Source organism: Agelaius tricolor, unplaced genomic scaffold (genome assembly GCF_023055355.1).
Source record: "Agelaius tricolor isolate 1412-34295 unplaced genomic scaffold, bAgeTri1.0.p SCAF_30, whole genome shotgun sequence".
NCBI lineage: Eukaryota > Metazoa > Chordata > Aves > Passeriformes > Icteridae > Agelaius > Agelaius tricolor.
The window spans coordinates 3378658-3396348 of record NW_027269290.1 but is presented as its reverse complement, the minus strand read 5'-3'; the positions used below and the strand labels follow the sequence as shown (position 1 = coordinate 3396348).

Here is a 17691-nt window from a genome sequence, read left to right as displayed (position 1 = left end):
GGATTTCAGGATCTATGGGGAAGATAGGATCTATGGGGCAGAAGGAATCTGTGAGGCAGGATTTCAGGATTTATAGGGCAGAAGGAATCTGTGAGGCAGGATTTCAGGATCTATGGGGAAGATAGGATCTATGAGGCACAGGGGATCTATGGGGCAGGATCTATGGGGCAGAAGGAATCTGTGAGGCAGGATTTCAGGATCTATGGGGCACAGGGGATCTATGGGGCACACAGGTGCGGTGCATGTAGGATAAGGGTGTAAAAGGTTGTGCTGAAGAACAGGAAAGGGCAGACTCTCGCAGCCTTCTGAAGTGACATGCTGTTACTCTGTATGGGCTTGAAGACCTCTACTGTGGCATGGTGTTACTCCGTACGGGCGAACGCTTAAAGCCTTCTGAGGCTGCACGGCGGCACTCCGTGTATCGTGGACATCTCAGCTGTGCCGTACGCTAGGGCACCGCAGGCGGCCCGGCAGCTCTGCCCTGCCCTGCCCAGCGGGGAGCAGCGGCCGCCCCGGCTCCGCAGCAGCGCCTCAGCAGCCCGGGGCTGTTCGGGCCCCGTGCGCAGGCGCTGCGGGCGGGGGCGGGCCGGGCGCGGGGCTCCGCCCGGGCGGGGCGGGCCGGGCGCGGGGCGCCTGCGCTGCCGTAGCGGTCCCTGGGCCGCCCGTCCCGGCCGGGTCGCTGTCGGAGCGGGGGGCGGCGGTGGCCCCGGTCCCGAGCCCCCCACCCGCCTCGCCGGGACCCCGCCTCGCCTGCAGCTGCTGCCGCCCCTCCCGGGGGCTCCGGGTAAGCCGCTCCCGCCTGGTTCCTACGGGCGCCCCCCACCCAGCGCTCCGCATCCTCTCCCCGCCCTCCTCTGTCCCTCCGTCCCCGCGGGCCCTTCGCCTCTCCCGGGGAGCGGGGGCGGCCGCCCGGAGCGCTCAGTGGGGCTGGGGGCGGCCGCGCTGCGGGCCCGGGGCCGGCGGGGGTCCCCTGCTCCTCCCGTGTTGGTGGCTCGGGCTCCCTTTGTCCGCTCCGGGGATGCTGCCGGGCCCCTCCGCCGGTCGGGCCCCGCCGGTGTCACCGCCCCGCCGAGCCCCGCTGCGGGGGCGTCCAGCCCCACTCCGTCCCGCTGGTCCGTGGGCTCTGGGCGCCCATCCCCGTGAAGGGGCCCCGAGCACCAACAGGTGGTTTGGCACCGATACTTATTCTTTTGTTCCCCTTCCCTTTTTATTTCCCCTGCAGCCCTTTCTGCCAGAGAATTTTCCTGGTTTGTTCTCTAGGAAGCGAAAACCGCCCATGGCTTTTACAGCTCCCACTTGCAGCCACAGAGTGTCTGACCCCAATTCCGGGGTACAGCCCCCGTTTCTGGGTGTAAGCACTCACCTCTGGGGCTGTAACCCCATATCCAGGGGTACTTGTAAGAGAGTGACCCCTTCCACTTGTGTTTGCTACTTGAGCTGCTCTTGCATAAAGCCGTGATTCCACCTCATATAAAGACGTAATTCCATCTCAAAAGCCACCCAGCTGGAGATGGTCACCAGCTCCTGTCCCACGAGGAGCCTGTGAAGACAGCACACACGTAGCTGCTGTCTGGGAAGGAGGTGGTTTGCAGGGCCCTGCCTCGTAAAGATCTGCAAAAAGTGAACAAAAAGAGTCATTTGAGCGTGTTGGCAGCACCCAGGGTTATAAAAATGGGAAGTGTCTCACCTATTTTGTCTGCAACTTCTAGTAATGGTTGCAAAACTCTGTTACCTTACTGTGAGTTACGTGGTGTGCAGGAGAAGCGGGGTAAGGTGTAGTTGTACATTTGAAATCTTTGGGGTTTTTTAATGCATATCAGGAAATAGAGCTGGGTTGTCAGATACACTGAAGCTGCTACATTCCAGTATTTATATACTGTATTCTCAGAAATAGAAAGGGTATTAAAACACATGTATCTTTCTTAGAAAGAAATATGTCAGATACTTACACTAGGGTTTGGGTTTTTGGCTATTTTTTAAACTACAACTTGCTCAAAGGCAGTGATCCTCTGGATTTGGTCTAATTTCTGTGAGAAAACATCTAGTAAAAGTGCTTAAGGGCAACTAAGTGCCCTTTTTATTCATTCCTCAGTTGCTCTCTTATTGGGATAATTTTCAGGATTTAGATAAATTTCACAGCAGAGGAGCCAGTAGGCAACTGGTGGAGTTATTTCTGCAAGGGTTAGGGGAAGAAAAACTTCTGGATTAGATGTTTCAGTGTGATATTCCTGAATTTTGAGCATTCATTAAAGATAGAATGTGGTGGCAGCAATAAACATTTGCAGTGCTGGCTGAAATTGCGGTTTTTGAGGCTCAAAGTTTCTTAAGTTTCCTTCCCTCTAATTTCAGATCAAAAAATGTTCAAAACAGGAAGTTAGACTTGTACCTTTTATTTTGTAAGACTTTTCCCTGCTTAGCTTGGACTGGTGATATTTGTTGTTAAAATCTGAACTCTGTGATTAAGCATCACTTAATGGGTATGAATTCTTGTTTGAAGATTATTTGTCTTTTATAATGTTTGATGTTCCTCCCTTCTCCTTTCCCACCAGCCATGGCCATGACAGGTCCTACACCGTGCTCATCCATGAGTAACCACACCAAGGAGAGAGTCACAATGACAAAGGTGACATTGGAAAACTTCTACAGCAACCTCATAGCTCAGCATGAGGAGCGAGAGATGAGGTAAAAATCCTTCTTGTTTCCCTTCCATGCTGGATAACAGCCCAGAGTTATATTGAATGAATTTTGTTTTCAAAGCAAAAATAATAAAATCTTCTGGTTGTGTTGGAAGGGACCTCAAAGCTCACCCAGTTCCACCCCCTGCCATGGCAGGGACACCTCCCACTGTCCCAGTGTCCAGCCTGGCCTTGGGCACTGCCAGGGATCCAGGGGCAGCCCCAGCTGCTCTGGGCACCTGTGCCAGGGCCTGCCCACCCTCACAGCCAAGAATTCCTTCCCACTATCCCACCTAACCCTGTCCTGTGGCAGTGGGAAGCCATTCCCTGTGTTCTGTCCTTCCAGGCTCTTGTCCCCAGCTCCTCTCCAGCTCTCCTGGAGCCCCTTTAGGCCCTGGAGGGGGCTCTGAGCTCTCCCTGGAGCCTTCTTCTCTCCAGGCTGAGCAGCCAGCTCTCTCCCCAGCTCTCCCAGCCTGGCTGCAGCCCTTGGAGCATCTCTGTGGCCTCCTCTGGGCTCTCTCCAGCAGCTCCAGCTCCTTCCTGTGCTGGCCCCAGGGTTGGAGTTACGGCTGCAGGTGGGGTCTCACAGCCCAGGGCTCAGTGGGGTCTGCACTGGGGCACGTCCAGCTCTGCCTCACGTCCAGCTCTGCCTCACGTCCAGCTCTGCCTCACGTCCAGCTCTGCCTCAGCAGCACCCCCAGATCCTCGTGCCAGGGCTGCTCCCAGTCCATTCTCTGGATTTTGCTGGGATTGCCCTGAGCCATGTGCAGGGAGCAAGGAGGGGCTGTTGTGAGGAGTCCCTCACTGCTGGGACTGTCCTGAACCTGGGGCACCTCTTTAGGTACAATCCAGCAATGGACTGCACTGAGCTGTGCCTTAACTTTGGCTGGAACCCTCTGAATTTGCTGAATATCCTCAATTGTAGCACTGGGACTAGTGCTGTTCTCCCAGCTTGCCATGGAGTCTATAACCAGAATTTGGAAAATGGTTCAGTGTTGGTTTGGCTTTGCTGCTTAACAAGCTCCCTGAGGAGCTGCCCAATGCCTGCTCACTGCAAGAGCTGCAGAGACGAGGAAGCAATCTAGAAATAAATAGTAATGTGCAAAGATATTTGCTTCAAAGCTTCTGATGAGTGAAGAGAGACTGAGGTCCAATTCAGGCAGAAAATACCACTGATTTAATTAGTTTCATTCTCCTCACAAAGCTCTTGCCTTTAAAATTTATTTACTTATTTATGAGCACTGTTGTGTATTCCCAAAATCTCAATTTTTTTTTTCTCTTTAAGATCAAGACCTTGTCTGAACAAACAGACTGGCCTTTATAAGTGACATGTTTTTTGTAGCAACAGAAGTCTGTGGGTGTGTAATTTGGAGTTTAAATGATGTTGACACTGTACCCTGAAGTGCAGATTGACCCTATTAGGGATATTTGGGGGAATTTCAGCATGGCTTTGGCATCACTCAGTCCTGCTGAGCTGTTTAATTCTGTGAAATTCAAACTTTGCTACTGGAGTTGCTGGTTTGAGTGTGGGTTGGGGTCACTGGGCAGGGCTCACTGGTACTTGAGCAAGAGCATTTTCATTGTGCTTGATTCTGAAGTGATAACCCCAAATATTATCACATCACAGCAGCTGCAGAGAGCCCCAGGAGACAGGAAGAGGATCTTGCAAAGAATGACTTGCAGAAGTGAAGGAATTTTTTAGTATATTTGTAATGTCCCAAACCACCAGGCCCTGTTCAGCCAGCTGTTAATCTGACTGGCATTGGGAAAAAGTTCCAGAGGATAATCATTACAAATGTCCCCTGAAGTCATTCCCCTTCTAAAGTCTTGCTTCCTCCTTTCTTTTCTCCCAAATAATCCCTTTGTACTAAGACTGTAAATATTTCTGATTCTTTAAGGAGGAGAACATGTACAGACAAGTTTCCTCTTCCCAAATATTTTGAGTATTTCAGGGATTAGGAGATCTAAAATAACTTTTGTCATCTTGCATGTGAATAGTTTGAGATGCAGAGAAATTTTAAATGTGTTTGAATACCAATTCTTCCTAGAATAAGTGAAATTTTGGTGTTGAAATGCTTCTTGTGGCTCTGGCCTGAAGTGACTTGCCCAGCTGTCAGAGAGAGATAAGAACAGAACCCAGATCTCTCAATTTATATTTGTGTACAGCAAAAATGTACACTTGAATAACTTGTGGAACTCAAGGCAGGTTTAGTTCAATAAAACCAGAGAGGACAGGGTTGGAATTATAAAACTGCATAGTAGATTCTTCAGAATTCATTTCCTGTCTGAGTCTCTTGTACATCTTTACCCTCATAACTTGCTGGCACAGACCAGATGTTGTGGATATGTGCACCTTGTTAAGAAACAAAGTTAATGATTCAACCTGGGTTTTTTTCTAATTTAATTTAAAAAAACAAGGTTAATGATTCAACTTTTATTTTTCTAATTTGTCTCTGCTCTAGACAAAAGAAACTAGAACAAATGATGGAAGAAGAAGGCCTAAAAGACGAAGAGGTAATGAATATGGAAAAACTATCTTAATGGTTAAATACAAGAAATTTGCTTTTTCTAAATGGAGATCTGAGATCTTTCCTTGGAATTGCTGTGGTCCCTGTGGAAGCCACCTGCAGAGCTCTCACTGGGGTCTCTTAAACTCTAGAAAAGGATCAGGAGGTCGGCACATGCACAGAAGGAGACGGAGTTCCTTCGCCTGAAGAGAACCAGGCTTGGACTGGAGGACTTTGAGTCTCTCAAAGTAATAGGCAGAGGAGCATTTGGAGAGGTGAGTCCAGAAAAAATGGTTACACACGTTTTTAACTGGCTCTGCTGTTTGTTAAAGACTTGCTCAGTTTATATAAGCAAAAGGAACAACCACAGATAGACTTGAGCTGAACAGTCATGTGCAGCTGTTTTTACCTAATAAATGCTGGTTCAAGACATCCTGTGCTTTAAAGGAAACAGAATGATGTTGAAAATGATCTGATGGCCAGCTAAATACAGGTTTGCAGTGGGTTTTAAAGGTGAACTTCTGGGGCTGGACTTAGGGAGAGGTGGAGAGCCCTTGCAAAGGCTCTTCTGGTGGCCTTCAGAGAAGGGGCTTTGGACCACCTGCTTTAGGTCTTTGTTTTTTCTGATTTAGAGATGGGGTAATTGAGAGGTGTTTTAAAAACTTTTATTCTATTTTAATCTCGTGTGAAGGGTGAGACAATACAGATATTATAATTTACACCATCACAATCAGAAGTTAACTATTTCTTAATTACAATAATTAAGATGATGTGATGGTGTAAGTTATGAGAGTTTCTTGGTCTATAAGTTTTTGTTACCCTATGTTGTAAATGCTTTAAAGCTAGTTATCTAAAATTACTCTTGGTGAGTATTTTTTTTAATATATATATATATATATTATATATATATATATAATATATATATTATATATTATATATATTATTTTTATATATATATAATATATACACCAATGTATTTATATATTATTATTTAAATATAAACATTTATATAATAATCATATAAATAAATTGTACATATATAAAATTTATATTATATATAAAAGAATATATTTTTATATAATATATAAATATTTTATATAATATATATATAATTATATATAAAATAATATAAAAGTTCATATTATGTTTATTTATATATATTTACAATATATTTCTTTTAAAACTTGTTTCTAATTCTATTTTTCTCTCAACAATGTTTATCCTATTCTATAATATTTCTAAGTTAATATTTCTTATCTCAAATTTTCCATACCAATGTATACTATGTGAACTTTCTATTAAACTTCAAGAATTCTCTAGAAATCTATTTCCTGCAGGTGTGAATCTCTCATGGTCCTGTGTTAAAATAACTGCAGCTCTTAGCATTAACAGGACTTTCTGCCATTGCTGTGCACTGTCTAATGCTTCTTGTGTTTTACAATCTGAGATGATTTGATGAGCTGGAAGCCAAGGGCTTGATACCCAACCTTGGCAAGAGCAGTGCTGGGTTTGCTCAGTCTTTCCGTGCCCCCAGGTGCGCCTGGTGCAGAAGAAGGACACGGGGCACGTTTATGCCATGAAGATCCTACGCAAAGCTGACATGCTTGAGAAGGAGCAGGTGAGGAACACTCTGAGCAGGAGCTGGGCCATGGATCACTCTGTGTGCAGAGCAGGAATGGGCTTCTGTGCTTTAGCAGCTAAAAATTCTGGGGATTTTTTGGTGTCTTTTCTTATAGAGGAAATAAGTCAGAAAAACCTGAATTCTCAAGGAGTTCTTTTCTAGTGGGCTCTTTCAACACAAAGTCCTGTGCAAATGATTCCATGTTTTACTGCACTTCTGACTTACAGGATTGGATATAAATATAAGAGATACAACTGCAGGAACTGCAGGAGCTGTGCCATGGATCACTCTGTGTGCAGAGCAGGAATGGGCTTCTGTGCTTTAGCAGCTAAAAATTCTGGGGTGTTTTTGGTGTCTTTTCTTATAGAGGAAATAAGTCAGAAAAATCTCTGAATTCTCAAGGACTTCTTTTCTAGTGGGCTCTTTCAACACAAAGTTCTGTGCAAATGATTCCATGTTTTACTGCACTTCTGACTTACAGGATTGGATATAAATATAAGAGATACAACTGCAGGAACTGTACCATGGATCACTCTGTGCTGTGTGCAGAGCAGGAATGGGTTTCTGTGCTTTAGCAGCTAAAAATTCTGGGAATTTTTTGGTGTCTTTTCTTATAGAGGAAATAAGTCAGAAAAACCTCTGAATTCTCAAGGACTTCTTTTCAACACAAAGTCCTGTGCAAATGATTCAGTGCAGGCTTCAAGGCCAGTGTTTTACTGCACTTCTGACTTGCAGGATCAGATATAAATATCAGAGATACAATTCCTGGAATTCAGACTCAGAGACATAAAGCAGCAGCATCTAATATATTTAAGGCTTTCCTTTGCTTTCCAGTACTTCTGGATATATAATGATCTGGGACAGTCATGTCCCAGCATGACAGCACTGGGATGCAGCTCTTGTGTTTTTAAAAAGAGATCTAATGATTAGGTGTATTTGTAAAAAATTGAGATTTTTGTTTATAAGATTTATATAATGTATAGGTTTACTATATATAGAGTTATATATATATTATATATAGGTGTATATATAATAGGTATAAATTATATGTATATAATCAACCACACGTTGAATGTTCTGATAGTGTTTCTGCCCTTGTGCAGACTTTTTTTTTTTACTTTTTTGTCTTCTCAATATTTGATGCTGTTCAGAATAATAATTGAATTGCCTGTGAAATAATTGCATTTAATAAAACTTATCCAATGCACTGTGTGTGTCCAGGTTGGCCACATCCGTGCAGAAAGGGACATCCTGGTGGAGGCAGACAGCTTGTGGGTTGTGAAGATGTTCTACAGTTTCCAGGACAAGCTAAACCTCTACCTGATCATGGAGTTCCTGCCTGGAGGTAACTCTGGAATGCAAGGACTGCTCTCCTTTTGTTTGGGGATTGCTAATTCCTTCACTACAAATGCAGTCTGGGACTAGAGTGCATGTGGTGTTTGCACTGTGCATCTGGAAGGGAACAGGATTTCTGCTTTTTAGGGTACTGAGGTGTTTAGGCAAGCTTGAGGTTTCCTGTTTGGGTCTTCAAGCTGCAGGTATTTAAACTTGGCTTTAATATTTTTCTATTTAAACTTGGCTTTAATATTTTTCTATTTAAACTTGGCTTTAATATTTTTCTATTTAAAAATATTTATACTTGGCTTTAATATTCTTCTCATTCCTACCCTTGCTATGCCCTGGCTGTCTATAGAGCCAGAGCATATCCAGCTTTGGCAATCTCTGCTGGTTTGAGCTGAATGCAGCAGCATTTCCTATAAATGTCTTCAAACTCAGTGAGAGTGGAGCCTGTGTGTTCACCTCTGGGGGGTTTCCAGGTGACATGATGACATTGTTGATGAAGAAGGACACTCTGACAGAGGAGGAGACACAGTTCTACATCGCTGAGACTGTGCTGGCCATTGACTCCATCCACCAGCTGGGATTCATCCATCGTGACATAAAACCAGACAACCTCCTCCTGGACAGCAAGGTATGGGCTGGGGAGGAGCAAAGAGGCCTTGTGGTTGCTCATATTGACCTGAAGGGGTGTTGGCAGTTGTGGAAGAAGATGGTGCTTCTTTATTTAGCCCTGTTCCTTCCAGCTTTTGAGGGACATATCTGCCAAATTGCCAGGGAAAATAAATCCCCAAAAGCCAGGAAAGACCCCACCTCCACTCAGACCTTGAGCTCTTCTGACAGCTGTTTAAACTATTTCAGCTGTTTAAACTATTTTTGGCTATTTCAGATGCAGTTTAAAGCACGTGGTTTCAGTTCCCTCTTAGGCAAAACTGTTTCCCTTTTCTCTCACATCTGTTCCACTCCCCCTTGCCAGCTCTGGTCTTACCAAATGTGAAGGACGTGGCTGTTCCAGGCTGAGAGTGGAGAACCTCCCTCAGGATCAGGGTGTACCCCTGAGAGCTGCCCAGGCTGCCTGGTTATTGCAGGCACTTTGTAGAAATCCCAATTATTTCAGTGTCCTCCTATTGCTCCAAGTTTGCCTAAAATTAAGATTTCTTGGAAAGAGTTAGCCAGCAGTAAATAATGAGTTTCCCACTGCTGTGTAATGCACTGTTGGATTTACTGCAGAATCTCAGAATGGTTTGGGTTGGAAGGGACCTTGAAACTCATCCTATTCCACCTTTATGGTGTCCCAGGGTGCTCCAAGCCCCATCCAACCTGGCCTTGGACACTTCCAGGGCTGGGGCAGCCACAGCTTCTCCAAGCAAGTGTGCCCAATTCAGAATGTTCACCTCTAGACATGCCTACATTTAGGACTTTGAAAAGGAGGTATATTTTATAGATACACCTCTAAAAATTGCTTGTAGTTATGTTGTCCACCAGGACATATTCAATCACTGAATTGAGGGTGATTTTTATCTCCTGGGGCCAATACACAACCCAGGGACTGCAGCTGTCTCTGGAGAGGTTTCCTTTCACCCTGCAGGGGTTGGGAACTTGCAGAGCAGAGGTTTCCTGAAGTAAATTGTCACTGGGTTTTCTCTGTGGAGTAGCAACGGGAGTATTGATGGTTTCATTCCCTGTACCCATCCAGTGTTGGGTTTAAATAAGGAAAGCCAAGGACATTGAGGGGCTGGAGCGTGTCCAGAGAAGGGAATGGAGTTGGGGGAAAGTCTGGAGCAGCTGAGAGACCTGAGGGGGCTCATCCTGGAGAAAAAGAGGCTCAGGGGGGACCTTTTTGCTCTCCCTGACAGGAAGGTGCAGCCAGGTGGGGGTCAGGCTCTTCTGCCATGTCTCAAGTGAAAGAACAAGAGGAAGTTGTGCTGGGGAGGTTCAGATTAGTTATTGTTTTTTTTTTTCACTGCAGGAGTGGTCAGGCATTGGAATAAATTGCCCAGGGAGGTGGTGGAGTCACAATCTGGAAGTGTTCAAGAGGCATCTGGATGTGGCATAATTGGGGACATAATTTGGAGGTGTTGAGGGTGGTGTTGGGTTTTCTTCCAACCTTGTTGATGCTGTGATTTACTATGAGAATGCCTTACACTGGGTGTTTGTTTTGTTTTGTTTTGTTTATTTCTAGGGCCACGTGAAACTCTCAGATTTTGGTCTGTGTACTGGACTGAAGAAAGCCCACAGGACAGAATTTTACAGGAACTTGAATCACAGTCTTCCCAGTGACTTCAGTAAGTTCTTTGGCTCCAAAGGGTGTCTGGTTGGTTGCTCTTGGGTCCTGACAAAACTCATTTCAGTGTCAGGGCGTGGCTGCAGTGGGGAGTCTAATAATCAACTTTACATCTTGAGGTGGATTTTCATTTTCTGTAAAATCATTTCAGTTACTTTAAACCCATTTTCATTTCAGATGTTTGTCTCTGAAACAGACTCTGCTGTAGCTTTTTGCATGTGTAATAAAATGAGAACTCAGTGAGTTGGTAGCTGCTGACTGCATCTCATTACTGAAATGAATAAACCAGCACAGTCTCTGAGTATCCAGGATTATTCTGGAAGGGAAGAACTCGGATCATGGAGTTACATCAACCCTGAAAACATGGTCTGCTCATGAAAGGCTCAATTAAATGTTGCCCATATTTCATAGGTTTGGAAGTTGCTGAGAGGTTTAGGTTTGGGGTATTGACACACATCTTAAATGAGATCTTTAGTGGTAAAGATATTTTGGGGGTAAAAATAACATATTGGGTGACCAGTAGGATTCAGTCACAGCTATTGGATCTCCTTCAGCTTTCCAGAACATGAATTCCAAGAGGAAAGCAGAGACTTGGAAGAGGAATCGCCGGCAGCTGGTGAGTAGGTTCCACCTGCTTGGAGATGTTCTTGCTGAGCTGTTGCATCCACATGGAACATGGATTTACATGGAAGTTTTTAATGCATCTGAGTTCTGGACAATCCTGAAAGGAAAAGATTCAGGCATTTTTTTTTTTAAAAAGAAGAGGAATGACTCTAGTTTGTCCTTTGTCCATCTGCTGAACAGCTGGTGACATATGTGCAGAGATAGCACTGCCATAATTATTTACATGCATATCTGAAGTCTCCCAGCCAAAACTATCAGTGCTTGCCACTTCCAATCTCACAAAGGGCTGCTGACCCATTCCAAGGTGACACTGATCCCCTCCCCTGTTTTCCTGGTGCTATTTTAAGACTCTTTCACGTGAAGATGTTAATTTTGTCTCTACATATCTTGGAAGAAAGGCTTTAAACACCTTTGCTAAAGGATCTCAGAGACAATCTGGTGTCTTCTCAAAATAACCACTGTTGTATAAGTTCCCATGTCCATGTCAGGCAGTTTTCCCTGCAGATGCATAACTGATGGTGTTTGTTCCAGGCTTTTTCTACAGTGGGAACTCCAGATTACATTGCTCCTGAGGTCTTCATGCAGACTGGATACAACAAGCTGTGTGACTGGTGGTCCCTGGGGGTCATCATGTACGAGATGTTGATTGGTAAGGAACAGGCAGGGCAGGCTGGAGGTGGGAATGCTGGAGCAGGACATCAGCTGTATTCATATATTCATAGAATCCCAGATTGGTTTGGGTTGGAGGGGATCTTAAAGCTCATCCCTGTCACTCCCTGCCATGGCAGGGACACCTTCACTATCCCAGGTGGCTCCAAGCCCCATCCAACCTGGCCTTGGACATTTCCAGGGATGGAGCAGCCACAGCTGCTCTGGGCAGCCAATTTCTGTGCTTGGGTTCAAGTTCTCAGAGCATCCACTCCTTGCCTGGTCTCTGTGGTGTGTTTTGGATTTTAATTTTGCTTGATCCAAGATGATATTTTTGTTTCTTTTCAGGTTATCCACCATTCTGTTCTGAGACTCCTCAAGAGACCTATAAGAAAGTGATGAACTGGAAGGAGACCCTGACATTTCCTCCAGAGGTTCCAATCTCTGATAAAGCCAAGGATCTTATTTTAAGGTGCCAGCCCCATGGTTTGCCAGTTAATACAGCACTAATTTTCTTGTCTTGTCCCTGTATTCTGTGCCTCTCATGGCTTGTTTCACATGGAAAACCCTGATGCTACAAACTGTTACACACATGCATTAAATGCTGATCTCCCTTGTCAAACACTTTTTGTCTCTCAGGCGATTTAGTGGTTCCCTGACTAAACTGTGCTAAAAAGGAGTCTCCATGGAAGTGCTACTACTCTGGCAAAATGTTTCTGCTCCTTATTTTGCCTGCAGCCTTCTCATGGAAGGACACAATTTCAGTCCTTTTGACAGAGCTGACTTCTTGCAACAGCAGTGATTTTACCTTTGTATGCACTGGAGCATACAAATGTATCCCAGTGCTTGCTGACTCATTTGTACTTCAGTATCTATTCTCAGGACAGAAATATAAATGTCTGGTTTTTTAGGCTTTATATGTTCTTCTCCTCTACTCTGGTCCTGAAATAGAAAGGTCACATTATCCTGTTGTGAAGGAGTAGCACATCTTAACTGTGGCATTGGACATGACATTCCTGTACATAACTTTGTGTGCTGGTTTTGCTGTGGAAGTTCTTAGTCTGCTCCATGTATATGTTAAGAAACTGCAGCAGTATCAGTTCAGAAAGCTGTTCCATTTCTGGATGGAATGCTTTCGTTTTCACCCTCCCTTCATTTTCATTCTTCCTTCCATCCCAGATTTTGCTGTGAATGGGAGCACAGAATTGGTGCATCTGGTGTGGAGGAAATAAAGAGTAACCCATTCTTTGAAGGGGTTGATTGGGAGCACATCAGGTAAGATGCTTTGCAGAAAAGCAGCTGCTCTTCTCTAGGGACTGCTCAGGCCAGCCCTGGTCTGCAGCAGGGAGCAGCTGACTGGCATTTATCACATGCAGCTGTGGGTGAGAACATTTTGTTCTCTACCTGATGCTTGCTGAGCTTTAGGTACCTTCAGTCTTGATTCTGTTAAGAAATGAAAGGTGGCTGAATTCTGTTTTGTCTGCCTTTGGAATCTCAATGCTTCATCTGCTTTTCTTGGCAGAGAGAGACCTGCTGCGATTTCAATAGAAATTAAAAGCATTGATGATACCTCAAACTTTGATGAATTTCCAGAGTCTGATATCCTTAAACCAACAGGTAAATGATTGTTTGATTCTCTTTGTAAGCCTTTTCCTGTAGAATAATCCTTCCTGTTAGCCAGATCTTACTAGATGCTGATTTTGTTTGTTATCATCACCAAATAGCTTGGAAACCTCGTGGTGCAGGGGGTGCAAGCTGGAATTTGGGTTCCAGGAGATGCTGTCTTGTAAATGATGTGGAAGTTGCCTGAGAAAGGGCAGCTCTCAGAGGCAGCAGAGCTTCCAGAGAGTTCAGATCTCAGCAGGGCCTGAGAGCCCAATGCTGCCAGTTCCCCTCGGTGCTGATTCCTGCTGGCACTTGGAGTAGGGTGGGGAAGGGTGGAACTCAAGGGGATTTTTGCTGTGAATCTCTGAAGGATCACAGCATAGTCACACATTTGCTCAGTGAGTTTAAAAACAGAATCCCAGACTGGTTTGGGTTGGAAGGGACCTTAAAGCTCATCCCATCCCACCCCTGCCATGGGCAAGGTCATCTTCACTATCCCAGGCTGCTCCAAGCCCTGTCCAACCTGGCCTGGAACACTCCCAGGGATTGGGGCATCCACACCACCTCTCTGGGCAACCTGTGCCAGTGTTTCACAGCTCACATTGTAAAAAATTGTTTCTTTCTATGTGATCTGAATCTTCCCTCTTCTAGCTTACAGTGCTTGTGCCATGTCCTGTGTCCCAGCAGTTCTTTCCTGGGGTTGAAGCACAAAGCTGTATCTACATTTAGGACTGTTCCTTTAGAAACATTCATCCAGTGTTTTGTATGAAAAAATAAACTCTGCAGCTCCAAAGGATAATTAATTCCATTTCTTCTATGTCTTTCCAGTGGCAACAAGCAACCACCCAGAGACAGACTACAAGAACAAAGACTGGGTTTTTATCAATTACACCTATAAACGTTTTGAGGGCCTGACAGCCCGAGGAGCAATTCCATCCTATATGAAGGGAGGGAAGTAACACAGCTTTACCTGGGACTTCTGAGCCGTGGAATTCTCTTGCTGTACTTTGGGTTTATACCCATAAAAGAACTTGTTCTTTTTTTTAAAAGAAAACTTGAGGGCTATCAACTCTTGGAGAAGACTTCAGGACCCTGTTTTGTTACACACCTGGTTGTTATTAAGGATTTTTTTTTTCCCTGCGCCATTGAAAAATTCCACATGTTTGCATCATCTCTGCTGCCAGCACCTTTTGCTGCTTCAGGAGCAAGAGTTTTTTTTATATTTTTTGCCAGACTGTCCAGTCCATTGGGAGATGAGAGCAAGCTTTCCCTTTGGCATTGCAAAGCACGGGATTCTATAGGACTGTGTCCAGTCCTGCATTAAGTGACAAACTCACTCTGCCAATTCTGCCAGCACTGTTTGCCCAGCAGTTGAGGACTCCAGGACAGAGGAAACAAAGCAATAATTGAAGCTTGAGACAGACAACTCTCCAGGAAATTGTCTAGTAGAAGGACAAAACTCAGATTGCCTTAACCTTACTTTGTAGTGCTGTTTTTATAATGCTCCCTGGAAGCCTCTTCAATAGCATTTCTCAGCTCTGTCACTGTGGCCCCCAGTTCTGGTGCACTTTACTTTTGGTACTAAGTGACCCTCAAGCCATTTAATATTTTTTCTAAATTAAAAAATTTTGCAACACTTTTTCTTTCCTAAATAGAGGAGAAATGGGCCATTTCCTCCCCCGAGCGCCGAGTTTTTGGTTCCTGTATGTCAGGATGGATCCATAAACAATGCAGATAAACTACAGCTGATCACATAAGTGGGTCTGGAATTAGAGCAGAGCGAGGCAATTCCAGGAACCTGATCCTTGGTGGGCAAGTTGTGCACAGCTGGGCCAGCCCTGAGGCTCCCCAGCCCAGCTGCTGCTGTTTCTCAGCCACCTCTGAGCTCTGCTGCATCTTCAGTGGTTTAAAGGCCAAAACCCAACTTCTGTGGCCTTTTTGCTGTTGGTTTTGAGCAGAGCAGGATCAGAATGTTGCTGTTGGAGCCTGCCTGGTGTTCCTCACAGAGCTGCTCTTGCTGCCCTGGCTGTACCTTCTGTACCCAGAGTGTTCCATGGATGGTGCTCATGGGGTCACTTTTGGGGCACTGGAACCCACCATGTCCACTCATTGATTGTTGCCCACTCTAATTATAAAAGTACATTCAGTTCTGATCAGGGTCTCTCCAGGAGAGCCCCAAAGTGCCTTTCCTTGCCTAAGCCTCTCTCAGAACACAACAGCATTTTGGGAGGGAGGATTCTTCCTCAGCTGAACTTTTCCTAATTTGTTTTTCTAACCACAAGCTCCACATGGTGCCCATTTGTAGTTAACTCTGCACTTGCAGGGGCAAGTGCCATTAACCCATGGGCCTACATGGTTCCACTCTGGAATTTACCATCAGATATTAAAAATACAATTCAGTGAGTTTTCTAAAAGCGTGTCTCAATTCAAATTGTCTTGGATTCCTGCAAACTTCTCTTGGTGCTGAACACTAACTCTGGAGTACAGACAAGACAAAGCTCCAGTGATGTCTCACAGGAAAAAAAAAAAAGGCTTCCAGGTCTGTTTAGTCCTGACTTTCTTGATTAGAAAATGAAACAAAATGGATTTGTAGTGTAACTTTTTTTTTATATAGGTGCTTTTAGGGAATGTTTACCTAGATGTCTCTTGACTCCAGTGCCATCCCCAAGGACTGGTGGGGGACTGCCAGTACTGTACAGAACTCATCAGGGTCCTCCCCTCACCACCCCTGTGCTCTTTGTACGTGTCCTACGAGTTCATGACTTGCCATAAGCAGTTCAGACAGCATTTGGATCCCAGCAAGCTGAAATGCAAAAGCAGCCTTAATACAAGTCCCAGGGTGTCTGTAGTCAGAAGGGCTCACTCGGATGGGTAAGGGCTAAGGGAAGGAATGACTTACAGGATCAGGCTTTCATCAGCTCCTCCCTACATCACATTCTGCTCCCTTTTGACTTTGCATGAAGGACTGATACCAGCTTCTCAAACTGTTCCATCCTTATCCTGCAGTTTCTTCTAGCCATTTGACAATGTTGCCTTATAAACTATTGGAATTAATGTAAGATCATTTTTTTGTCAATTCTTAACAGCTTAGTTACTGCCTTAAAATAAAAACAAAAATCAAAACCCTTTGAAGCTGCTGTGGATTAGGAACAAATGATTTTGAGATAATAGCTGCATTCTTAGCCCTTTACTGAAAGGGACCAGCATTTTTATTTATAAATACCAAAGATGAAGAAGCTAAACAATTTTAAGTTGTGATAAGTTGCTGTGAAAAACCAACTCTCTAGTACTGTGTATTGTGCATTTTTAGTGCTGTGTTTGAAGGGGAACCCCTCAGGTGTGTCACTGGAGCCCAAGGTGAAGTTTTCAAGGCACGAGGAGCAGTTGGGTACCTCATTCCTGTTGTCTTCCAGCAAAAGTTGGATGTCCTTGAATCCAGTCCTGCTGGACACACCTTTGCAGTGGGAGGTTCTGTATCCCAGGTGCACTGTAAGCCTGCATCCTGTCCCAGTTTTTTACCAACATTAGGGGAAAAAGTGTCTCCTGCAGTATCTCCTTCCAGGATCCATACTTCACTGCTATCAGTAAGGTTTTTGTATGTCTGTTACATCTCCCATGGTAGCCAAACATTTTTTGCAATTTTTTGTGTTTTGAAGTTCTTAGTATCTTTTACCTCTTTTTTTTTTTTTAAGCTGCAGTTGCTGGATTTGTAGAAGTAATTCCAATCTGAGTTTCCAATGGATCTGAACACCTCATGCTGCCAGTACATCTCTGTTTCATGCCTAGCACAAAGCTGCACTAAGTGTTTCTTATCACTGTGCCCTGACTCTGCCTTAACCTCGAAGTTGAAAAAGTTCTGTAAATATTTAAAAGCTGTTACAAAATTGCACTGTACAATTTGGCAGGTGTAGTCAACTTTTTATGGAGCGATCTCATTGTGTTGTGTAAATAAAATCCTCTTAGTAAACACACTCTTGTTGCTATGTTGTGTTTTACAAACAGGTATCAGGAAATCCTGGAATGGCTTGGGTTGGAAGGGACTTTAAAGCTTATCCATTCCATCCCCTGCCATGACAGGGACACCTTCCACCATCCCAGGCTGCTCCAAGCCCCAGCCTGGCCTTGGACACCTCCAGGGATCCAGGGGCAGCCCCAGCTGCTCTGGGCACCTGTGCCAGGGCCTGCCCAGCCTCACAGGGAACAATTCCTGCCCAATATCCCATCCACCCCTGCCCTCTGGCAGTGGGCAGCCATTCCCCTTGTCCTGATGAAGAGTCCTCCACTTTGCTTGCAGCCTCTCCAGGTAGTGGAAGGTGCTGTGAGGTCTTCACGCAAGTCCCACCTTGTTTGAACTGTTAGTGCCTTCCCAACCTTCATCAGGAGAAGCCT

General features: G+C 44.9%; 1 protein-coding gene across 1 annotated transcript; it reads left to right on the top strand.

Annotated features, from left to right (window-relative positions):
* The first annotated feature begins 625 nt into the window (after positions 1-625).
* Positions 626-17273, top strand: STK38 (serine/threonine kinase 38). Its single transcript, XM_071450278.1, has 14 exons — positions 626-784; positions 2550-2682; positions 5138-5189; positions 5335-5457; positions 6717-6800; positions 8025-8148; positions 8621-8775; positions 10324-10426; positions 10980-11041; positions 11581-11698; positions 12046-12169; positions 12877-12972; positions 13220-13314; positions 14131-17273. Exons 2-14 carry the CDS (start codon positions 2552-2554, stop codon positions 14259-14261), a joined length of 1398 nt encoding a protein of 465 aa, XP_071306379.1. The 5' UTR covers positions 626-784; positions 2550-2551; the 3' UTR covers positions 14262-17273.
* Positions 17274-17691: the final 418 nt, after the last annotated feature.